Source organism: Theobroma umbraticum, unplaced genomic scaffold (assembly GCF_002168275.2).
Source record: "Theobroma umbraticum cultivar Fairchild unplaced genomic scaffold, ASM216827v3 scaffold_146.0, whole genome shotgun sequence".
In the NCBI taxonomy this organism is placed as follows: Eukaryota; Viridiplantae; Streptophyta; class Magnoliopsida; order Malvales; family Malvaceae; genus Theobroma; species Theobroma umbraticum.
In genome coordinates, this window is record NW_018397265.1 from 4,514,529 (window position 1) to 4,538,622 (window position 24,094).

General features: G+C 34.7%; 1 protein-coding gene across 1 annotated transcript; it reads left to right on the plus strand.

Annotated features, from left to right (window-relative positions):
* Positions 1-24,079, plus strand: LOC110422802 (ketose-bisphosphate aldolase class-II family protein). Its single transcript, XM_021436818.1, has 35 exons — positions 1-208; positions 1,201-1,276; positions 2,424-2,504; positions 2,587-2,667; positions 3,309-3,385; positions 4,199-4,253; positions 4,365-4,413; positions 4,631-4,768; positions 5,600-5,678; positions 6,907-6,985; positions 7,100-7,143; positions 7,307-7,501; positions 8,250-8,325; positions 10,756-10,836; positions 10,902-10,982; positions 11,837-11,913; positions 12,012-12,066; positions 12,156-12,204; positions 12,302-12,439; positions 14,049-14,130; positions 14,233-14,311; positions 15,162-15,208; positions 17,721-17,932; positions 18,694-18,781; positions 18,937-19,056; positions 19,168-19,286; positions 19,450-19,522; positions 19,626-19,745; positions 21,812-21,880; positions 21,986-22,156; positions 22,246-22,293; positions 22,454-22,595; positions 22,853-22,950; positions 23,765-23,909; positions 24,015-24,079. The coding sequence occupies exons 1-35, from the start codon at positions 86-88 to the stop codon at positions 24,077-24,079; spliced, it is 3,312 nt and encodes a 1,103-aa protein (XP_021292493.1). The 5' UTR covers positions 1-85.
* The last annotated feature ends 15 nt before the right edge of the window (positions 24,080-24,094 follow it).

Genomic DNA, 24,094 nt, shown 5'->3' on the forward strand with positions numbered 1-24,094 from the left:
GGTCGACAGAGAGAGAGAGAGAGAGAGTGGCACGGCAAAGCGTTATTATTATTATTATTATTAATAAACAAGAAAGCTAAGAAAAATGGTGTCTGCGTCTCTGAATTCTGCAATGGCTGGCGTTGTTGGGTTCGTGGGATTGGATCGGCTGAGCTTGGACATGGCTGCTTTGCTTCTTCGCGCGGGCTACAAAGTCCAAGCTTTTGAGGTTCCAAATCATAATTTCTTGTTGTTTTGCCAGTTGACTATTGCTCAATCAACTTGTTTTTAAAATCTCATTTTGGTTCTTAATAAAATTGCAGTTTAATCCAAATCAATAAATCAGAATAATTGGTTTATCAGCCCCAGGGGCAAGTGTTCCATTGGACTCCAAATTTGAGGATTGAGATGATAATTTTGTTATTTAATCCAATTTGGAGCTTTTTAAACAGATGGGTATCTGAAAAGTTATTGCATGTTCAAGGATATGAATTTATGTAATACTACTAGTTTGATTCCGCTGAGCAGATATTTGACTAACATGAATGTAATACTAGTATTCCATCTTGGTATTGGCTACTAAGTGCGAAACTAACTCTCTCTCTCTCTCTCTCTCTCTCTCTCTCTCTACTGATTTATCCAGTCATCCTTAAAGATTCAAAATCTCATTGTTCATCTAGATATTTAGTTTCTATGACTTTAGTGTTTAGTCAGCTGTAGCATTACTTGATGGTGAAGATTCCATTAATTCGTCACGACTGACACTTCCTTTGATGCTATCCTATTTTAGTTGTCGGAAAGGAATCTTGAATTTAATGGAAACCTAGAGTTATGAGTTTGCATTTGTAACCCAACCAGTTACTGAATAAGCTAGACTTTCTGAAGCCAAAGTTTTTATATGCTAGAAACAAATGCTCTGATGATTCCTCATATAATCTGCAATGTGGTTTAATATTCATGAGAAAACCAAGTCTGGCATAAATTTTTTTTAAAAAATATTGCTCAAGGTTTGCATAGATGTATCTGACTTTTACTTTTAACATTTCAGCATATAAGTCGTCACTTAAGGATATGCGATCTTTATCATGAAAATTACAAGTCCAGTATCTTTCTAGGCATTATTCTCTGCAGTTCATATGAATTTTGGGTTTTTACTGCACAGAATCAGAATGCTGGTGCAATTTCAAATTGAGTTTGAGAGTTTTGATTTCTGTTCTGCAGGTCCAAAAGCTTTTGATGGGTGAGTTTTTGAAGCTAGGGGGAACTGAATGCATCAGCCTTACGGAGACAGGGAAGGGTAATAGGATATTAAGCACTTTTAATTACTCAATCTTTTTCTTTTTTTTTTGTAGGGGTTAATCCAACTCTTTGAGCAGGGGATACATGCACATATCATTGAGCCTAATTTTGAAGTGCCACTTATCTAGGGTTTTCCTTCAAATTTTTTCTTGAAAATGTTATGTTTTTAAGCTAGGATAGATTTGATTAATATGATGTTTGCAGTTATCAGCTTCAACCACAAATTTCAACTTTACAATACATTATTTTCATTTTTTAACAAGGGAATTTCGTGAGTCAAGAATGAATGATCTGGATATATATATATATATACGAGGTGTAAATGTCACAAAATAATGTTTCTATTTAGAACAATGATAGACAAATAGATGCGCTCAATTAAGTGGGAAGCCAAAATAATATTAAAAAGGTGAGGGTGTTGGATAGTATGCTACTGTAGAAGATGAGTTGCTTTTATCTCGGAAGATTCTAATAAATTTCAACAATTATAACCAGCAAGGTTCATTTCATAGGGAATTGGCAATCTTCTAGTCCTAGGACGAGATGATAGCCATTACCAGCTAATTTCTGGGTAGAAAGTGACCCCTGAATTGGTTATAAAAGCAGTCTTCCTGAGACTGTTATTCAGCAACAAAATGAGGCTAGAACTGGAAGGGTAAAACTGAAATTCAGCAATTATTCGCAGCAAATCCCCTAGGTGGGAGGTCAGGTTGTTCCAGTGTGTCTTAGATGCAATCCAGGAACCTCCATTACCGTGTGAGATTGCAATCAAGAGTTTGCTCACTGACCTATGCCAATTAAGGTGGTATTGGATCTGTTTTTGGACACTTAAGTGATTGGAGATCCTGAAACACTTTTCACGGAAGACTGCTTGGAACTATTATTCAGAATGAGCCGCTCCTTGGAGCTTGCTCTGGTTGGACCAGTACAGGGTAATGGCCATCTGTTTAGGAGGCATAAGTGATTATACAAGAACATTGCCAAAATGAAGTATTATTTTGAGTGTTTGTGTTTTATTTAAATTATTTTATCATTTTTCATATTATTTAAGTAAAAATATATGATCCATTCAAATTAATTTGAAACACAATAAACAGTTAGTGTTCAATCCTTTGATCTTTGTCTCCTCCCATTATCTCATGCAGGTGTTGCGGTTTTGATTGTCTTAATATCTCATGCGGATCAAATAAATGATGTCATTTTTGGTCATGACAATGCTTTGAAAGGTCTTCATGTTTTATTTGTATGTCAAATAATTGTTAGTCACATCGTTGTTAGGTAGATTTTACATCTTTATGAATTTTACAGGATTACAAAAAGATACAGTTATTATTCTTCATTCAACTATATTGCCATCATACATCCAGAATCTGGAGAAGAAACTCAGAGGTAATCATGGTTTTAATATTTGTGGCTTGTTGTGATAACCCGTGCTTGGAGAACGGCATTTCCAGCGAGTAGTGTTTGTTCTCCATTTGGTTCTTGAAAACACATAGTTGTTGATACCAGTAAACTGCTATTTGCTGTGTTTGTTTGGAAGGCAATTGAAGCATTCCATCATACATGTTCTACTAACAACGAATCAACGATCGCCAATCCTCTTCTTTTTCTGCATCTTTTTTTTCCACTACCAATATTTATCTAGTCATTTCAAGATGCATTTCTCAGCAGCTGCTTGTTTCATTTTAGACAAGAATGACTTGTGTGGTCTCTAATTCCTTGAAAAGGAACCTTATTTATGATTAATTTTGATGAAGCTCCCTTTATTTCACTAACATCATCTACTCTCAGAGTCTAAAGGTAATTATGGTCTGAGGACATTTTATGATGTTTAAAATCAATTTGCCTTTTTGTTTCTTATTTATTTAGTCTGCCGTAGCCAATCATCAATTTTAAGTATTTCTCTTTTTTCTCCCTTAACCATTCTTATTGGCTTCTTTTCCTTTCTAATCTGGTTTCACTATGTACTATATTTGCTTGGCATCTGTTTTGAAGTGTGTCTTCATGTTGGCCTCTTATATTTCATGCAGAGGATGGTCTGGCAACTTCAGTACTAGACGCATATGTCTATAAGGCAACGTCTGACAAGTTAAATGGAAAAGTTGTGGTAATATTATATATACATGAACCTCAATCTTCTTTTCCTTTCTGGCTTAGCTGCAAATATATTGGTTCAATTTCCATTATTTATTTATTTTCTTCCCTCGTCTCTTTTGGGAGGTTTGGCATGAATAGGTGCATAATTTTGTTATCTTATAATTTTTTTATTATTTTGCATTTTGTGAATTAATTTTTTTATCTTGGTCTAACTTATTAACATACGATAATTATATTATCGCTATGGGCTTAACTCTAGGATAAGTGGCAGTATTATGAAGTTAAATCCAATAACGTGGAATGTTTGAAAGAGTTTTGCATTGGTGGGCTCAAAGTGGGGTTCGTTAGGGAACACTTATCTCTTAACCTTTCTTAGAGAGCCTGGTGCTTCCCATTTGACATTGTTGACACATGCTAACTTGAACCTTTGGATTCACTTCTAATAGCCAACTGTCACCTTCTCATTAAATCACGGAACTTCTCGACCATTATAAATAGCATCTCCCACTAATTGAGGGGAAGATATTTGGCAGATTGAGAAGTGAATGCCTACTCTCAGAGCTGTTCTCTCTAGCCTTGCCTTATACCTTTCCCTCAAATATACATCTCCTATCAAGGAGAACCCTTCCCCTCATCCCATATAACCCTTACCCTATCAACCTTTCTATCACTTGCCATCATATTAAGCCTCTTCCTTCCCTCTCATACTCGATTACTATAAAAAAGAACTCTACACAGTATCTTAGCACTTGGGAATTCTATTGTTGTTCTCTGTTAAAGTTCTAACTAAGTTGTAATAAATTTTTTTAAAAAATGTTTTTAGGTTATGTCCTCAGGAAGGTCAGACGCCATTTCAAAGGCTCGCCCTTTTCTCTCTGGTATTGTTCATTTTTGCAATCTAATCAGTTATAAATGAGTTTCATTTCTGTAGGTTTATGCTCTCAAAACTGTACTTTGTCTCTGAGCCACGTAGTGGATTTTATGTGCAGCAATGTGTGAAAAGCTTTACATTTTTGAAGGTGAAACTGGAGCTGGAAGGTATTCTTTCTTCTTCACTTCCTGCCAAAAGTTCTGCAAATTTTTTCTATAACATGAATGGCCTCAATGACATGCTAAGTTCCATAATATAAGAGTATTTCATCAATCTGTCACTTAAAGAATGAAATTACTTGAAAAACAGTAGATGCTTTTTGTTGTTCTTTAACTTCCTAAATATATTCTCAGCTCTAAATTTCTTATTTCCTATCCATTGCAGCAAAATTAAATTGGCCACTGAGCTGCTTGAGGGCATTCATCTTGTGGCTGCTGTAGAAGCTATTTCTCTTGGTGTTCAAGCTGGGATCCATCCATGGATAATCTATGACATTATCTCAAATGCTGCTGGAAATTCTTGGTGATTTATGCTTCTATTTCTTTTTTAATATATTTTTTAAACTGTTGACGGCTTTACTATTCTTCTCTGGGTCCTTGATGACTGCTTTCACATTCCAAAAAGTTAAAGCCCAATATCTTTGCATGCCATATACTATCATATATCATATATAATACGAGAAATGAAAGATTCCGTATGTTCGATTTTAATTGTTGTAAAAATGGCACCCTTGTTAATGCTTAGAGGTTAAGTAATTGGTAAGGAAGCATTAAGGCTTCCATATCAGATTTGAAATTGGTGATTATAGCTCTATGTTTATGTTTTGAGTCTGTCTTGTAATTTCACAGCAAAAAGACACTTTGTGTTACATTAATTCATCACCTTTATATTCTTACACAGTGTATTTGAAAACTTCTTCCCAGGTTCAGCTTCTCCATCTTGCTTGCTCAGCTTGTACATTACTTGTCATTACCTTTTACCTCCAGAATAAATAAATCTATCAACTATCAGGTCCCTTTAGATTGGGCACAGAAAACTCCAAATCAAGTCAGTGCACGATGGCTATATCATGGTTTTCAACTTAGAATTTAGTTATTTCCTTTTGTTAGTGTATGTAATTTGGTCTACTGTACAAGTTTCTGGCGAACAATGGATCAAATGGCTAGTAATTTTTTAAACCCCCTTTATTCATGAGCACTTGTCTTTTAATGCTTTCCTTGATGAATGAGTTCAAACAAACCACATGCTATGTAAGGTTTTAATTGAGTTTTAATCTATCTTTGTTTCCTTTCCCCCCATATTCTTCCCCTTTTTTTTTTCTTTGGGGTGGGGATGTTGTCATTATGTATGCAGGGTTTTTAAGAATTATATTCCACAGTTGCTGAGGGGCAGTGTCAAATGTCATTTCCTGAATCCTTTTATTCTGAATTTGGTAAGTTTAACTACAATGATAAATGTTTTTGTTTTATTGTTTGGTTAGTTGCTTATGACAGATTGAGCTGCCTTGATTTTTGAAAAAAGGAGAAGGTAGTTTTTGCAGACTTTTACTGCTCTGCTAAATTTTTTAAACTTAAACTATACGCTTTATTTTAGCGCTTTCTATTTAGAACTAACTGATAAATTTGGAAGCTATCTGGAATGTGTAATTCCTGTGGGCATTATAATTATTACTATGGCTACACATATGGTTATCGATGTGCATGTGGGTGTGTGTATTAAAGTAACTTGACTCACTGATGACAAAGTCTCTAACAATGAAATAAGTTACCATACAATATGTTTAGTTGGATTTAATGAAAAAGAAGCACGTTAGAAGACCAAACAAAAGCATAAGGAGTCCACATAAGAATGGGATGCCAAGTTAAATAATGAGTATGCAACTGCATTGCTGACCCTTCTTCTAGCTTGTCAGCTTTATTGGTGTGTGCATGTTTGCATGCAAGTCTCAAGTCAAGTTTGAGGCTGACAAAGAGAAACTGAGGGTACAAGATGGGAGGAACTGTAGTAAGAAGGAATCATTCCAACTTTAAAGTAGTAAGTTAGAAATAAAAATGCACTTTAAGCATGAAACTGTGAACAAAAATAAAAGTTATTCTCTTCCTAAAAAAGAAGTACAGGGGGAGACAAATTTGAGGCATCACTTTTTTGCCAGTAGTGAGGATGGTAATAGTTTCTTATTCTTCATAGTTGTTGTGATTTCTCCTCATTTATTCAGATTATTTACCTTATAATCCCTCAATCAAAAGATCTTGTGACTACTAGCCTTGAATTGAATGCTTTTGTGGGTATGAAGCTTGAGTTACTGCAGAGGCTTTTCCTGGTCATATTTCAGTGGACAGAAAAGTTTCTGTTAGTCAGAGACTTAGTCCTATAATTTTGATGCAACTGCTAGAAGTCATTCAACACTGTTGTCAGAGATGAGGAAGAGCCTTAGAATGTTGAAAATACTGTTTGAACCTTCCTGTAATGGTACAATTAAGACAGTGTTCTACTCTAGGAATTTGTAAATGTATTGGTACATAATTGTGGATATCAGGTTCCATAATAATCTTTGCTCTTTGTGTCTATGTTTTCCAGAATGACATTCCATTGTAGTACAGCAGCTTGTTTATTTGGCATTCTAAGTGTAATTAATCTCTTTTTCCCCTCCTAAATTCAAGGGTATTGTTCTGGATATGGCCAAATCGCTTACTTTTCCTCTTCCACTTTTGGCAACTGCTCATCAACAACTGGTTCTTGGTACTAATCTGCTAGATTCTTGTTTAATTTTAAGATAACTCCACTGATTGCGGTGATTTTTTTTGGTTCAGAGCAACTTGTATTTCTCACTACCTGGTATGTTTCCTATTTCAGGGTCTTCACATGGTAATGGACATGATAATACCCCATTGCTTCAGGTTGTTACTTGTAATTTTCTGTAAATGAAACTTTCAGCCACATACAGAACTAGCTTCAAACAAAACATCAACATTCCTCTGCCTGAAGAGGGAAATATGGAGATGTTTCTTTATATCTAAAACTTAGTTTGCTCTTTGCATGTGCTGTATGGTTGTTGAACAGATTTGGGACCAAGTATATGGAGTGAATACCACAGATGCAGCAAACACTGAACTCTACAGCCCAGAGCAACTTGCAAGTCAAATCATTGCCAAATCAAAAACTGTGAACCGAGTTGGTTTCATTGGTCTTGGAGCGATGGGATTTGCCATGGCAACTCACCTTGTAAAATCAAATTTCTGTGTTCTTGGTTATGATGTAAGTCCTGACTACTGTTTGTTTCACTTATGTGTTCTATGTATTAAATTCTGTGTTCTTTGCTTGATGCTTTTGTCTCAGTAATGATTTTTCTGCCTCGTCTCAATTTATTAATTTCTGCATTGAGCATCTTTCATGCAATACAGGTTTATGAACAAATACTCTGATGTATTCTATTTGACATAGAGGGAGTCCTCTAGTTGACAAAGATGGAGTAATAAATCACATTACACTGCACTTTTCTCTGGAGAATCTAGCATTTTCTCTGGAGAATCTAGCAGTTTTTACCTTGAGTCGAAGTTCAAGTGAAATTTTTTAATTTTTAAAAATCAAAGGCTCTGAATGAACTTTTACCTTCAAATACCTTTTCTTGGCTATCTTGGGTGGTGAGGCAGGGCCATTGCCCTCAAGAATCAATATGTAACATTTCCGTTTTCCTTAGGAGAATAAAGTTCAGATGAACATATTTTATAAGGTTTTGCTTGTGCTCTATATTTTGGACAAATTTATTGGATTCACTAGTTATTTCATGAATTGACTAGCTGGAAAAAGTGATGCTTTCCTCATGTTGTCTTTGAGATGGCCTCAAAATCTGCATGTGACGTGCTCACTTTCTGTTTTTTTGTTCTTCATACCTTTTTAATAAATCCATGGTACCCCTCTTGGATTCTTAGTTAGATATTGTTCGTGATTGAGGGATTAAGTTAAAAAACTTTAACTATGTTTCCAAATTTTCATTGGATGGCAGGTGTACGGACCTACACTAACTCGATTTGAAAGTGCCGGCGGCTTGATTGGAAACTCACCGGCAGATGTATCTAAAGGTAATTTGAGGCTTGTTCCATGACCTACCAATCCAAGTGAATGAAGAAATAACAACTTATGGAGCGTTATAAGGTTGAAATTTATTTCATAGTTTTAAAAGGATTTAGAGGTTTATGTTGTGAGGTCCTCGTAAGCTTAGACACTGGGAAACATTGGGAAGTTTAGTTCATCAGTTTAGATAAGCTTGTTGGCTCACACTCCATGGCATGAAGTTCTCATATGCCTACCGTGACATTTAGTCATTCACATTAGTTTTGATATCAAATCTTGTTTTCTAACAATATATAGGCTCTTATAATTTAAATTCATCTTAGATTGTTATTATCTCTTACTATTTTAACAAACTTGTTTTGACCAATGAGAAATATAATTCTACTAAAGACTGTTGGAATAATGAATGCTTGTTTCATTTAAGCTACAAAATAATTCAATAATTATGTGTCTGTCATAAAAAGGATATAAAGACATTGTCAAAAACCCACCTTAGCAAAAGCTTTAATAGTGTAGATAGCTTGCTTGCAAGCTAACAGTTACAAGTTCTATTATAGTCTTGATTCCAGCAGTTCAAATTTGACAACTACTGATTTTTATCAGAATAAAAAAGTCTGAAATCTTGCTTCTATTAGTTTCTAGGTTGTTATTTGTTATTTAGGAAGAGAAAACTCCACTCTTTTCATTCATAATGCATCACCTATTTATACAGCCTACACATCTCTAAAATAGGAAAAGAATCAAGAAAATAAAGAAAATAAAATCCCTACAATTATGATGAATCCCAATCCCTATAATTATGGTGAATCCCAATCCCTATAATTATGGTGATTAATAAAACAATATTTACACATTCCTATTCTATAACATTATTAATGTTCGTATAACTTAAAACAAAAGAAACGCATTGCACAGGCAATGGCAACAGGGACAGGAACTTTAACATGATACTCATACAAGGAGTTTGTTGTGACATGGAAATTATATTAGTAAAATAAGAATCAAGCTTAGAGTAAATTCTTATGAGTAATACAATCTTTAAGAATGGTAAGAATTGGACTCTTTTGAGATGGAAGAGTATGCCAACATTTTGGATTTAACGGAATAAAGTAGGCAAACAAAACTTTTTGAGGCATAAGTAACTAACTGGCAATAACATGATTCATAGAAGTGCTTATTAATGTGACTATAAGAAATATTTCTATTTGTTGGATATGCTCCAATCTATATTGAGGATCTCACAAATAGGCTGTTTATTAAAGTAAGTAAAGTGAAATCATCAGGGGCACCCGAGCATTTGGCTCATTGGTTGGTGCATTATCCCCCTGCCTAAAGAGCAGGGTTCGAATCCCCCCTCCCCCAATTATAAAAAAAAAAAAGGTGAAATCATCAGGGTGTCAGTGGCCCTAGTCAGGTTTGATTTGCTCTAGTGGTTAATGAAATAATTTATGTTCCATTTCTTTCCCTACTATTAAGACTCAGATAATGTATCATGCTCCAGATTGTGATTTCATTAAACAAATTCACTTAAGTGCTGAAGCTGTCTGGAAAGACACATGCGTGATCCCTTAATGAGGAGCTGAATTAAAAATGCAGTTCAGGGTTATCATGAAGGGAAAAGGAGACCTAAGCATTTGCAGAAATGTTTTAGACGTTTCAGATCTAGTGCACAATTAGTGTAAGAAGTTCTACGGAAGCTTATGGTGTCAGGAGATGAAGCTATAGTATATTCAAGGACTTAAAGATTGGGGAGTAATAAGAGGATAGAGCATCAACTTCTAAAGTTACTTGCATTATGCATTAATAAAAAATAGTGAGACAAGTAGCAGATACACATGTTCATTCATATATGGAATACTGCAAAGTGGGGAGGGTCTGATGCCTGATGGTGTAAACAAGGAGGTCAAACCAGATTGTTTTAATAATATGCCCCTTCAAGCTGTCAAGAATGTGAATGTGTTTAATTTGTTGTCACAGAATGATAGGTTCTACCTTATATTTTTCTCAGGATGAGCAAATTTCTATCATCAGTTGCAAGCCACTGTCAAGGATGCACTCTCATTTTTTTAATCCAGCAATGAGAGCAGATCTTTGATCAACCAATAGAAATCTGTTCATAGAAGTCTTAATATTTGGTAAATTACAATTGTAAAACCTTATGCTCTGGTTGTTTCTAGTGTGGTTTGAGAATTAGTGTGAACAACTGTAAATGAATTAGTCCGTCTGAACAATTATTCATTTTTCTGGTCTCTTGTACTTTAGGAGGAATTTTGAGAGCATGATTGTATGCAAGGTCAAGGTTTTTCTCCCACCTGCACTAGCAAATCTCAGTACACTTGTGTAAATATTCCAAATTGGACATCATGAATTGTTATTTGCAAATTCTCATGTTCATTCACTGGTAAGAACATAGTTTGTTTCTGACATGTTTTCTCCAGATGTTGATGTGCTTGTAGTCATGGTCACAAATGAAGCTCAAGCTGAAAGTGTCTTTTATGGGGATCTGGGCGCAGTTTCAGGTATATTTCTGGTTTACTATCTGCAATTTATAAGCTGCCCTGACTTCACTTTGTATGTTTTGTAGCCCTTCCATCTGGAGCATCTATAATACTTTCTTCCACAGTCTCCCCTGCATTTGTGAGCCAACTAGAGCGACGTTTGCAAAGTACGTGATCATTTCATTCAGTTATCTATTTTTCACTTGCACAAATCAGAATTTCTGATTGAAAGTAAAACGTACCCATTGTTTTGTTATTCAGATTGCATTTTTCCTCCCTTCTTTCTTTTTCTCTATCTCCCCCCACTTCCCATCAACCCCCTCTTTCTTGTGATTGTCTTCCTTGAGTACACTGCATGATTTAACACTATGTGAGGTTATGATATTATCTCACATCTTAAAGATGCTGTGATTTTGATAATTGATCATCTTTTTGTACCACTATCCATGCTCTTACTTGCATCAGTTTTGCATCTGTAACTAGTCCCAGGGTCGATAAAAATTGGTATCCAGAATATAAATCAGAATTGGATTTTTGAATTTTGCTCTTTAAGTCTAATACATCCATGAAGTTGAAGTGATTAATTCTGCTTGTTGGGAAAGTCAGAGAGAGAGTGCACAAAATATTGAGCACCATGTGCCCATCACCCAATTTGCTTGCTTGACAACCTAATGGATAGGTTCAATTGGCGTTATTCACTCTTTGAGAAGAAGTGCCTGTCACTGAAGGAGGATGGGAAAGAGAAAATTAGACAGGAACCTCATGGCTGAGAGTTTTTAGTTAGTTGAGAAATGACTGCACATATTATATACTGATTTGAAACTGAAACTGCACATATTATATTTGGTAACTTCGCTAAATTTCTAGATTCCTTCAAAACCTCTGACTAGCTAAAAGAAACCTGCAACATAGGTAAACCTATGACAGTTTCTTTTTGTTCAAAATGATAAAGTCCACAGTGTTTGCCATTATACTTGCCATCATGGTTATTCATATAGTAAATTATCTGTACATTTTGCAGATGAAGGCAAAGATTTGAAATTGGTGGATGCTCCTGTTTCGGGTGGTGTTAAAAGGGCATCTATGGGAGAACTTACAGTATGCGAACAAGAATTAATTTAATCTTAATTGAACAGCTCTTGATTTGTATTTCTGAAAGTTGTGCCTTTTCTTTTTCTGCTTTTTTCTTTTTCCAGATAATGGCTGCAGGTTCAGATGATGCTCTTAAAAGTTCTGGTCTTGTTCTCTCAGGTAATTTGCATGTAGTAAAGTTTTAGTTGTCAGGTGAAGGAATACCCGAGTCTTGTTTCAACTGATTCTTGGCTGTTGACAATGAACAGCATTAAGTGAGAAGCTCTATGTTATCAAAGGGGGTTGTGGGGCAGGAAGGTACTTCTAAGCAATTATTTGTCTTGGCATAAAGCATCTAGTGCCTTATCTGTCAAGGAAGCAGCTTTTTTATTATTTTCCTATTTTCATTCTCTAGTGGTGTAAAGATGGTTAATCAGTTGCTCGCTGGAGTTCATATAGCAGCATCAGCTGAGGCAATGGCTTTTGGGGCTCGATTAGGTCTTAACACTAGAGTGTTGTTTGATATCATCACCAATAGTGGGGCAACATCCTGGTAGGTTCATTTACACTGCAGAGAAAGTCTTTTTTTTTTTAATTGCTTTCTATATGTTTAAATTTTTGTTATCTTGCTCGAAATCTGACTTCTAACTGCCTGAGTTTTGTTTCTTCTTAATATACTGCTATGTGAGTTCATAATAACAGTAAAACTTAGATGTTGCCTAAATCATTTGGTCTTCTTTTATAGAAGTCTAATCCTATAAAGAAAGAGGAACATCTAACTATTACAAGCCTGCCGTTGGCCTAGAAGGATTAGCAAATCAATATATGCTGCAGAGTCCTTAGCACATTTTCTTTCCATTTTACATTGGTGAAACAGTCATCCAAATAGATATCAAGGTTATTAATATATTACATCCAACTCTAAACTTTGTAATAAGGTCACAACTGTCAATTGAAATGCCATGATTACAAGACTACATAGTCTTGAAGGACAAGAAACCAATTTCCCAATTCTACTACTGTTACAACAGCAACAGCAGACAAGTCTCTCCCTGTATGTTGGGTCAGCTACATGAGTCAGATATATTCTTGTGCTCTAGTTAGGACCATTTCTTGAGTAAGATCATCGAGGAAAAGTTCCTTTTTGAGAGTTTCTTCCAGTGTCTTCTTTGCCCACTTTTGAAATGAGCATTGACCATTGAATTATATCTTCTAGGGGAGCATGTGGAGCCCTTCTCACATGTCTGCCTTGCATGTACTTCCCTCATTTTGTCCTCTATTAACACTATCACTGCCTTTTCTCAAATGCACTTTAATGATTCTTTTATGATTGAATAAGTGTTATGGCCATTTATTGTTGAATGTGGGCTATGGGGCTGAAAATAACTTCAAGCATCATTGATAGGTTTTGGGGACCTAACCCCTAGGAGGGTTGTTGGCATTTGATGAACCATAACCAACGTGGTTTAGGGAAGTATTGTTGACTTTTCAGGTTAATGCTACTCTTATGCCACAATCTAACTCTGCTTGATGTTCATGCTTTGCTTTCAGAAATTTCTAATGTGCATTGGTTTCTTTTCAAAAGATATATTTAATTGCACAAAATTTGGCTCTGAATACTAATTGCCACTCATCTGAGGACAGAAAAAAGTGCATCTATCTCTGGCACTCTTATGTTTGCTGCAATAGAATTCGGCTTTTTCTTTTTGTCCCCTCTGGAAGTATGGAAATGCAGGTGCTCATTTATTCTTGTCAAGTAGCTTACAATCCTTTACATTATCACAACTGTTTAGTATATCTTTAGCTCTTCTACAAGAAGAACCATCAATTGTAGTTAGACAGATATTTAGCAAATGAAAAAGTCATGAACCCACACTTCTATAGCTGTTTCCTTGTGTCTAGATCTTTCAAGTTGCAAGATTCAGGCCTCGATCATGTTCAAACATGATGTGCCTGGATCCCCAAATTTTATATTTTAGCATAACATAATCTACGGAAAACTCGATATCTTGTTGCCAGAATTGGAAATTGTATCACTGTGAAAACCCTTGTCTTCAGAGGAACCCTTGCATTACTTTTGTTGAAGAAAACTGGTCCCAGGGTTTAGAATTTTTTAAAAAATTTTTTAAATGATTTCTGATTGTGTTTTGATTGTATTTCAGGATGTTTGAAAATCGTGTTCCGCATATGTTGGACAATGACTATACCCCTTACTCTGCTCTTGATATCTTTGTGAAGGATCTGGTCAGATAATCAGTTGCTTGTGCTGTCTTTTCAATGGAAACAAATTATAGCAGTAGCTATAGTTTGTTACTTTACTGTAAGATTAAGCGTAATTTCCTACAGGGTATTGTTGCTCGTGAATGCTCAACCCGCAAAGTTCCGCTCCATATTTCAACTATGGCACACCAACTCTTTCTGGCAGGTAAAGCATAATCTCTCTTATTCTCTATAGCAATTATGGCTTTTTATCTCTCTCTATTACATTTTCTGACCTGAGGAGACTTGTTGCATAAATTCTACTGGCTTCTTGGTTGCCTGTCCATTTAAAGTTCTCCTCAGTTTACCTGTAAAAGTATAAAAGGCCAGGAGCCTCGCTGCATTTCTTAAATGCTTCTAAAGCCCTTCAACATTGTAGTATCTGAAAGAAATGAAAAGAAAGGACACAAGCATCCATGAAGAGACAGGGAGTTCCATTCTGCATTGGTCTTACTCTTCATGTTCTTTTTCTTTTTCCCACCATTAGTGTAATTTGACCAGGACTTGTCTTGTCACATGAACTGGGCAGCTTAAGTTAAAGTTGTAGCAGCTAAAAGTTTTGTTATCTAAGGATCTTAATTTTGAATTCAGAGTTCTATAAATATATTATGCATTGAGTGAAAATTTAGAAAAATATTCAAGGATTAAATAAGGAATTTTAAAGCATTAACAGTTTAAGCAAAAAAATTTCAAAGTCAAGGGAAGTAAAGATAGGTATGAAATTTGAAAAATCTTATACAGATAAAGTTAAATTTTCAAAAAGCCATGGACTCATGGTCCACCTAGCACCCCCATCTCTGTCTGCAGTGAACTTACCTTACGACTTTTGACTGTTTTAGGTAGGATTTTCTTATATATATTACCTTACAGCTTTTGTTTATTTATTTATGATGCAATTTCATATAAGCAGCAAAAGCTTTTCATGCTTATCCATTCATGTGCTGTTTTTGCATTTTAATTCTATTTTCTGAGTTGTCTTCCATGCATTTAACACTTATAATGTTACTATTGAGAAGGATCTGCTGCTGGTTGGGGTCGGCAAGATGATGCTGGTGTGGTAAAGGTGTGCATGTCTAGTATCATTCCTTTATTCTCAATTGATAGAAATGGCTGTTCAAAATTTAATTATATTTCCAGATAGGGTTAAGATCTAATGAATGGTTTATTGGTTAAATTCTTTCTCTCTATGTGCTCAAAATGTCCATGTTACTCCCCCTAATTTAATTTCAATTAATCAGTGCTCATACTTCTAACTTGGAACATTTGATCTATCAAGTAAATTTTCTAACCCCTTTGCCTATTGCCATTAAGCTTGGTGATGTGTCATTAATGTGTTCCATTTTAATGAAAATAGGATGACATGTGATAGTTTATTGGAAAAATGATGGCAGCGCTTTTAATTTATCCACATGGTGCGCAAGAAAACTTTTGCTAGCCGAAATGTCTTTTAACCAAAAGAAAAGAAAAAAAACACAACTCTTTCATAGTGCATTAGAAGTTAGTGTGCTTAGCTGTTTTAGAAGTTTGAACATCTGACTCCGATTCTCAGAATATGCATATGATGTTTTAAGTTTTTCTTTAAGAACTATTATCAGTAGTAAAGTAATGGTTAACAATAAAATGATTAAACAATTTTTTCTTGGTAGTGAAAGTCCGACTAAGAAACTGAAAACTTGACAATCAGATTGCTATTAGTATGCAGAAAGCAAGGCACTTTCCTGGGAATTTCATAAAAGGGAAGAAGATTGCTATATTCTGTATGGTACTTTCCTTGGAAATAACATTACTGTGGTCATCTCCTTCCCACCAATGGAGGGAATGTCATTCCCTTGGGGAGAGGTGGCAAAGTTACTTTCCCATGTGGAGGGAATGTGCAGGCTATTTTTTCCGGACAAAATGGCCCTTTGGGCTTCTTGCTCATTTCAACCTAGAATCCTCCATTTTTATTCAACTCATTCTCTCTTCACCTGCAACCAGAATCATACTGCACCACTTTTCTTTACCTCTTTCTCCCCTTTCTTTAACCTAGCAGCCACCATTTTTCGTCATCTCTTTCTCTCCTTGCCCAACCACGTACCCACTATTTGCACCTTTTTTCTGTTAGAATATTGATCTATGTCAAAAATTTACACCAGAAGCAAGTAAATCTTCATTCCCTATGTAAAATTTTGAAATTTTTGCTTGCCTTTGAAATGGGTTTCAATGGTTTATATTGAAATCCAATATGGCTTTGTGTAGCTTCTAGCATTAGAGATTGCAAGAGGTGTGCTTGGTTGGCATTGCTGGTGTTGGTGGTGGCACTTTGTTTCTTTTTTGCCTAGATTATTGGTGGTTGAATCTGGTTTTTACCCAGATTATTGGTAGTAGAATATGGATATTTTTTAAGAGTTTAATTTCCTTTTTTCCTTGTCATTTAGTTTTTCTCTCTCCAATTAATTTATATTTTTGAAATTTTAAAAAATAGCTAAATTATGTAAAAAAAAAATGAAAACTACCTTTCAGTGCATGAAATTTGTAATGTTTATATTGTTGAAAACAAAAATAATTCAAGAAAAAATTTTAATAATATTTTTATTTAATGTGAAACTTTTCTTTATCTAGATTATTTTTAAACTTTATATAATTTCCATCATTAACAAATTTGATCACAAAATAGAAAAATTATATAAAAAATATGAAATTTTATAAAATAGTTAAATTATGTAAAAAATATGAAAGCTACTACCTTTTAGTGCATGAAATTTGTAATGTTTATATTGTTGAAACAAAAATAATTCAAGAAAAAATTTTAATAATATTTTCATTAATTTTAAACTTTTTTTATCTAGATTATCTTTAAACTTTATATAATTTCCATCATTAACAAATTTGATCACAAAGGATATTTTCCTAAGAGGATGCTTAAAAAGTTAAGATGTCTAGTTATTCTCATTTCGATTGATAGGGTAATTTGAAATTTCAAAGTACTTTACGAATAAAGTATCTAATCAACCAAACATGTCAATCTGATGTTGATTTTAATTAACACTTTGCTATTCATTAAAATTTAGTAATGTTATCTTCTCAGTAATTTAATTCCCAACAATCACCTTCCCAACAATGACATTGTTACGGATTCAAGTTACAGGAAGGTGCCAAATGCCACCTCTGCAAATCTTCAAAGAAGGCTGATTATGATTGTCTCTTTGTTAATTTTTGGGGAGGTATTGACTATGAAAAATATAGATGATATGGTTTGATTATCATTGAACATTACATCCTGTTATGCAAATCTGATACAATGTTACATCCAGTTTATGTGAGTCTGATATAACTGATTGTTGGATTTAACGCTAAATTAGATTTAGTTGATCTTCAGATGCCATCTCTCTGTAATTTGATTTCTGTTTTGTTTATCTTTTGTAAATTTATTTGTACAAACTGTTTCCTCATTTTGAATAGTAAAACTAGGTTTTTTTGCAACTTTGTCTTAACTAAATATAAAATATGGTGTTTAAAGTTATCATGCCAACAAATATTAGCTAGTTATTGTGATTAGCAAGTTGTAGATTTAACCAGTTTTCCTGATTCTGTAGGTCTATGAAACCCTCACAGGTGTTAAAGTTGAAGGAAAACCTCCAGCTCTTACGAAAGAAGTTGTCTTGCAAAGTATTCCACCTGAGTGGCCAGTGGATCCTATCAATGATATACACCGGCTAAATCAGAAAAATTCAAAAACACTTGTTGTTCTTGATGATGATCCGACTGGAACACAAACTGTTCATGATGTTGAGGTATTAACTGAATGGTAAGTCATTCATCTTTAATTGTCTAACTGCTTAGCTATGAAGCATGGATATGCCTCAACCCCCAGCTTGCCGTGTTGTGTCCATGTCAGACACAAACATGCCTCCAATATGCTGTGATACATGTTCAACACAGTTGGACATGTGGCATATAATTTAGGTCTAATTGATTTTTATGCTTATTGGCCCATAGCTTTTGGTCTTAACATAATTATATGCCAAAATTGAAGGTTATGTAGCCAATTTATAAATATGTTTGCAAGGTATTTAAATTATCTTAATTTAGTAGTATAATAAAAAATCTTTTAAATTGAATTTATTTATTTTAAATGAGTTTTTAGTGTTTACTTGGTTAATATTAATTAAAAGATACACACATAAATATTCAATATATATATATATTATACATATATACATATATATGTATATATATTATTATCGCTATATCCTACTGTGTCCATATCCTCATTTTCAAAAATTTTCATGTCATCGTTTCTTAATTTTATCTTATTCATATCCTGTGTCCATCTCCATGCTTCCCAGTTTCTTAGTTAAATTGAAGGTCTAAAAACATGTACAGATGCCACATTCCAGCATGACTGATATATGCCCTAAAATCAAGCTTATCACTTTCTTCATGCTATGTAATTGTACGATTTCTAGATTTTAACTACATTGTGTAGTTATATATCCTGTAGGCTGTATCATAGAACAATCTTGGCTTCTATCCTTATTTGTTCTGGTTATGTATTATCATTTGCAGGAGTGTTGAATCGCTTGTTGAACAATTCAGAAAAAAGCCTATATGCTTCTTCATTTTGACTAACTCCAGATCACTAAGCTCTGAAAAGGTAAAGAGTTTTCTTCAAATGTCAAGTTATTCAATCCCTACATCTCATTTCTCATTGCCATAGAAAGACAGATTTTTATTGAAAATTTATTATCAACCAAATCAAATTTCTCCAAACTTGTTTTATTGTCTGAATAAAGATTTAACATTTTGCAGGCAACTGCATTAATCAAAGATATATGCAGCAATCTCCTTACTGCAGCTAAATCAGTTGATAATATTGATTACACTGTGGTTTTGAGAGGTGATTCGACATTACGCGGTCATTTTCCGGAGGCAAGTACAATTAGTCTCAGAATATATCACAAGTACTATTAGATTGTTGCACTAACATGTCTAGCCACATAAAGGTACAAGCGTTCTAACATGTCTAGCCATGTAATGCAGGAACCGGATGCAGCTGTTTCAGTAATAGGTCAGGTGGATGCATGGATCCTTTGCCCCTTCTTTCTCCAAGGAGGCCGTTATACCATTGAAGATATACACTATGTTGCAGAGTCTGATTGGTATCAGCTTTCTCTTGATTATATCTGAATAAAATTTGGTTTCTCTTATCTGCTCCCCTCCCCTCCACAAACAAGAGAGACCAGAATACAAAGAAAGGAATTACCAAAAGAAAACATTGGATTCTGTGATATTTTAGAACTCATTGGATCATGTTGGCTGTAGGCTTGTTCCTGCAGGAGACACAGAGTTTGCTAAAGATGCAGCCTTCAGCTATAACTCTTCAAACCTTCGAGAGGTCTGGGTTTTCCTGTTATCTACCTGAATTACATGTCAGTTTATATTTTTTCCCAGAAGATATCTGTTCTGAATTTGCTAGTTGCTTCACCTAAATGTATTAGTGGGTGGAGGAGAAAACAGCAGGACGCATACCAGCCAGCAGTGTTGCATCCATTTCTATCCAACTTTTGAGACAAGGTGGACCAGATGCAGTTTGTGAGCATCTTTGCAGTTTGGAGAAGGTAATCTCTGTGTGGGTGTATGTTTGTCTGTCTGCATTTGTGCTACTCTTAATGTGGGTGTGCATGCAAGTCCTCATTTAGGGGCATTTGTTTGTATTCTTGCTTCCCCTCCTGTGTGCATGGACTTCTGTGTCGGTGCAAACCTATGGTTGAATTATTTACCTCTTTTGGCCTTTTTCAAGTTGGATGTGACTACTTAATGGTTTAACTTTATTGATGGCCACACACATAATGATCTGTGACTTTCGCCTACTTGAATCTTGTGCAAACACTAAATATGTCATGCTAATACTGTACATTGTTGATAAGTCAACATTGTTGTTAACTGCCTCCAATTCTGTACAACTTGGACAACAGTTCAGCTGGTTCTCATCATTTATGCTAGATTATTGAGGGGAGGGGTAATGTTGTACTAACAAGTAAAGGAGGAAAGAGGACTAGGCAATCCTTAGCATGCCTAAGTACCATGGCAGGCAGGAAAAAATGATGCGCAAGGTCAAGGTGTTCCTAGGTGGCTCCTTGGTTGTATTACATGCTCCCCAGGTAATGAGTTGGTAGTAATAGTAGTCTACTTAGAAGTTAGAGGTGTGAGGGGTCAATTGATTGGTTGCTCTGTGAGGAGGCAGGTTAGCTTATAGAATGCCCTGATTGGTATTAATAGCAGTTGCTCAGGAGGATAGACGAAGAAAAGCATTGGGTTGCAACGGAGAGAGAGAAAGGGACAATCAATGCATCTAATTGAATGGTGTCTGGCCATCATGAGGTAATATAGGGTTTGCTAAAGTGATGTGGAGGTGGGATTTAGTATTTCATTGATGGACTTAGTGCCAAGCATCGACCATAACACTTTAGAGGTACTCAAGTATTCGAAGAATTAGTTTAGAGGGAACTCCTTTAATCAGCAAGCTTACTGTCTCAAAACTGTTTATAACATCCTAGGTATTTGGGATTAATTCAGGGATGTTACCACAAACTTTGAGGTCACTCCAATCAAGTTACTAGAGATTTGGCCTTGAGGTCCCATAATGAATATAAGATAATAATAATAATGATAACCAAAACCACATAACTACTTATATACGCTTAGATGAAAAGCTTGGTTTGTTGTTGTTGTTGGTAAAAAGCTATCTGTTTGTATTTTGTTCTTTCGTGAATCGAAGATTCGCTATGCCAAAATCTGTTTTTCAAAATTGTTTTAAATACATATTGATTTCAAATTTACATGTTTGTGCTTCTCAGATTAATTTCATTATTCTTTAAATAGAATGCAGGGTTAATTTATTTGACTTAACTGGTGTTAACCAGTTATAAAGGAAATAATTATCCAGGAAGCTGCAATGCCTTCCTTATGAGAAAAAATAAAAAGATGCTTACTATTATTAAAGTAATATTAGATACCAGTCACCAACTAATCATTATTTGTTCTATTAGTATTTAATGGTCTGAATGCTTGATTTTTCCTTTATTTTTTCCATACAAGGAAGTTTGGGCTTAAAAGAAATTATGAATAGAAAAAACTAAAAGAAAAGAAAAGATTGATCTCTCTTTTTGTTTTTTTAATTTTTTCTTTTAAGGAAAAGTAAAGAAGTTGAAATGATACCTGAAGAGGGAGGGGAAATGTAATATCAATATCAAACGGGTAAACAGTAAAGAATGTTCAAGTACTCCTGAAGGATGTTCGGTTTCCCTTAATTCCACATCTGGTAGAGTATTTTTGGGTTGATTTAAACAAATCATTAGATTTGCTGTCTAATTAGTTAATCTTACCACATTTGATATATACAAGTTTGATATTCAAATATAGGAATTACCGCTTACTGCTTATCAAATGCTTGTCCTTTTGAAATGTCAATGATAAGCCTGGTAGTGTTTTCTGGTTACAAAAATGAAACTGTGTTTATAACCAGAATAACCTTCACGAATTTATATTGCTGGGATCATCTTTAATGCATCTTTGACCTTTTTGTAAAGCTTCATTCATAATGATGCCTTTGGCTGGATTTCCATAGAGAACTCGATGATTAGATACAAAGTATTCACCATATTGTCATTTATTTCTGGAGCAGGGGTCAACATGCATAGTAAATGCAGCTAGCGAAAGAGACATGGCTGTATTTGCTGCTGGAATGATCCAGGCAAGATACTGCAAATCTTATGGTTTTCATTGTAGTTACTATTTTTTTTGGAACATGTTCACAAAAATTTTGAGAGGTTTGGCTTAAGCTTACACTAATTGACAGGCAGAACTAAAGGGGAAGTCTTTCTTATGCCGTTCTGCGGCCAGTTTTGTTTCTGCCCGCATTGGAATTATCCCCAAAGCTCGAATCATCCCAAAGGATCTAGGAAAAAACAAGGAGAGAAGTGGTGGACTAATAGTTGTGGGTTCATATGTTCCAAAAACAACAAAACAGGTCAAAAATTGGTGAAGATTAAAAGTTTATTGTTGTTCTATTCTCTTAGTAGATATACTCTTTGATTGTTTGTCTTTCACAACCTTCAGGTTGAAGAGCTTCAGTCACAGTATGGACATATGTTAAAAAGCATTGAGGTGACCATAATTCATATTATTTTTCCTTGTTTTGTACTTTAGGGTTAAATATGGCCCTTTTGACACCAAAATATGAGAAATGACCACAAAATTTTGCAATGGGCGCGCTGAATTATTTGTTTGCACTAGGTATTAAGTTTTCGTTCTTTTTGGTGAACAGGTTTCTGTTCATAAAGTTGCTATGACGTCATTAGAAGAGAGGGAGGAGGAAATTAATAGAACAGCAGAAATGGCATCTGTTTTTCTCGCAGCTCATAAAGATACTCTAATAATGAGCAGCAGAGAACTCATCACTGGAAAAAGTTCGTCTCATTTTAGTTCTTCTTTGTTAATGCATCCAATTTTGACTTGCATAAAAACTTAATGAAGTAACTATTTCACTTTGTTTCTTTTCTTGGAAAATTCTTACTAGCTTACTAGCTACACAAGCCCTCACGCATGTATATAAAAATAAATGTTGATTGTTTGAAAGATGAAGATATTATTGCAATTATTTTGTTACTACGAAAGGTAAATTCTATTTATTGAAATGGCAACTGTTTTACCTCCCTTTTGATAGCTGCTTCTGAGAGTTTAGAGATCAACTTCAAAGTGAGCTCTGCACTGGTTGAAGTAGTAAGGCGAATAACTACAAGACCTCGCTACATTCTTGCCAAGGTACTTGAGTGTTGCAAACAACCAAGTATTCCTTAATTATATTTTTCAGTTATGGCATGTCTTATAAATCTGTTGGAAGCCATATAATACAATCTGATAGAAAAGTTATCCATCAAATTTTATTTTGCTTTTCATACAAACTTTTTGCAGTAGCTGCCATCATCAGTTGCTGTCTTTCATTCTTTGGCAATTAAAGATGATTAAATCTTTGTATTTGCTAACAAGCCATGTTTCCCTAATATTTTTATTGGAATAATGTTGACATATTGATGTTTTAGATCAACTAAATCAATAACTATGTGAAGGTGATTATACTATTTCTCCATGCAGAAAATTTTTTTGGCTAGAATCTTTTATCATAAAGAAAATGGGATCCCTGCCAGCTTTGAGTTGCATGTGAGAGGGACATTATTTGAAACTGATTCCATTTCAAATGTAACAAACTTACAGCATACATGTCATCCAAAGATAAATTGGAAGCTGCAAAGAGTTGTTTAATTGGCAGGCATTAATCAGATAGTGGCTATTGTCTTAAGTTCTTCAAAGCAGCTCTTAACATTTACTTTTCATCTACCTGCATATTTCCATGCCTTTTGTTACTGTACGTTTTATTTGAAATGATATTTAGCTACTTGTCATCATCTCTAGAAGATTTTAATTATGGTTTCCCTTTCATTCATATCATGACAATGAAATGCATTTAAGTTTGTATAGTGTATCTTCTTCATATTTATTAATGTCTTTATATTGTTTATTACCAATTGAGTGAAACAAATTATTGAAGGAATATAATGGTTATGCCTTTTTGTTTTAGGGTGGAATTACCTCATCAGACCTTGCTACAAAAGCTCTGGAAGCAAAGCGTGCCAAAGTTGTAGGACAAGCCCTAGCTGGAATCCCTTTGTGGGAGCTAGGCTCTGAAAGTAGACATCCGGGAGTTCCATACATTGTTTTCCCTGGTAAATTCTTAGTTTTGTTTCATCTGTTTCAACAGATTCTATTAAAACCAAAAATTTGGAAGTTCACATTGTATTTCCTGAGTTCTGTTTCCTTTTTGTCTATAGGGGTTGGTTTTGTGTGGGGAATGGGTTTGTATAGGGGTTTTTGCTGGCTTATGTACAGGGGTTGATCCTTGTGTGATTTT

Bases quoted from the DNA above. Each gene is read 5' to 3' on its own strand.
- LOC110422802 (XM_021436818.1), top strand. From the start codon at position 86: ATGGTGTCTGCGTCTCTGAATTCTGCAATGGCTGGCGTTGTTGGGTTC. The intron at 7,144-7,306 runs GTTGTTACTTGT...GTTGTTGAACAG, and splicing joins ATAATACCCCATTGCTTCAG to ATTTGGGACCAAGTATATGG. The intron at 8,326-10,755 runs GTAATTTGAGGC...TGTTTTCTCCAG, and splicing joins ACCGGCAGATGTATCTAAAG to ATGTTGATGTGCTTGTAGTC.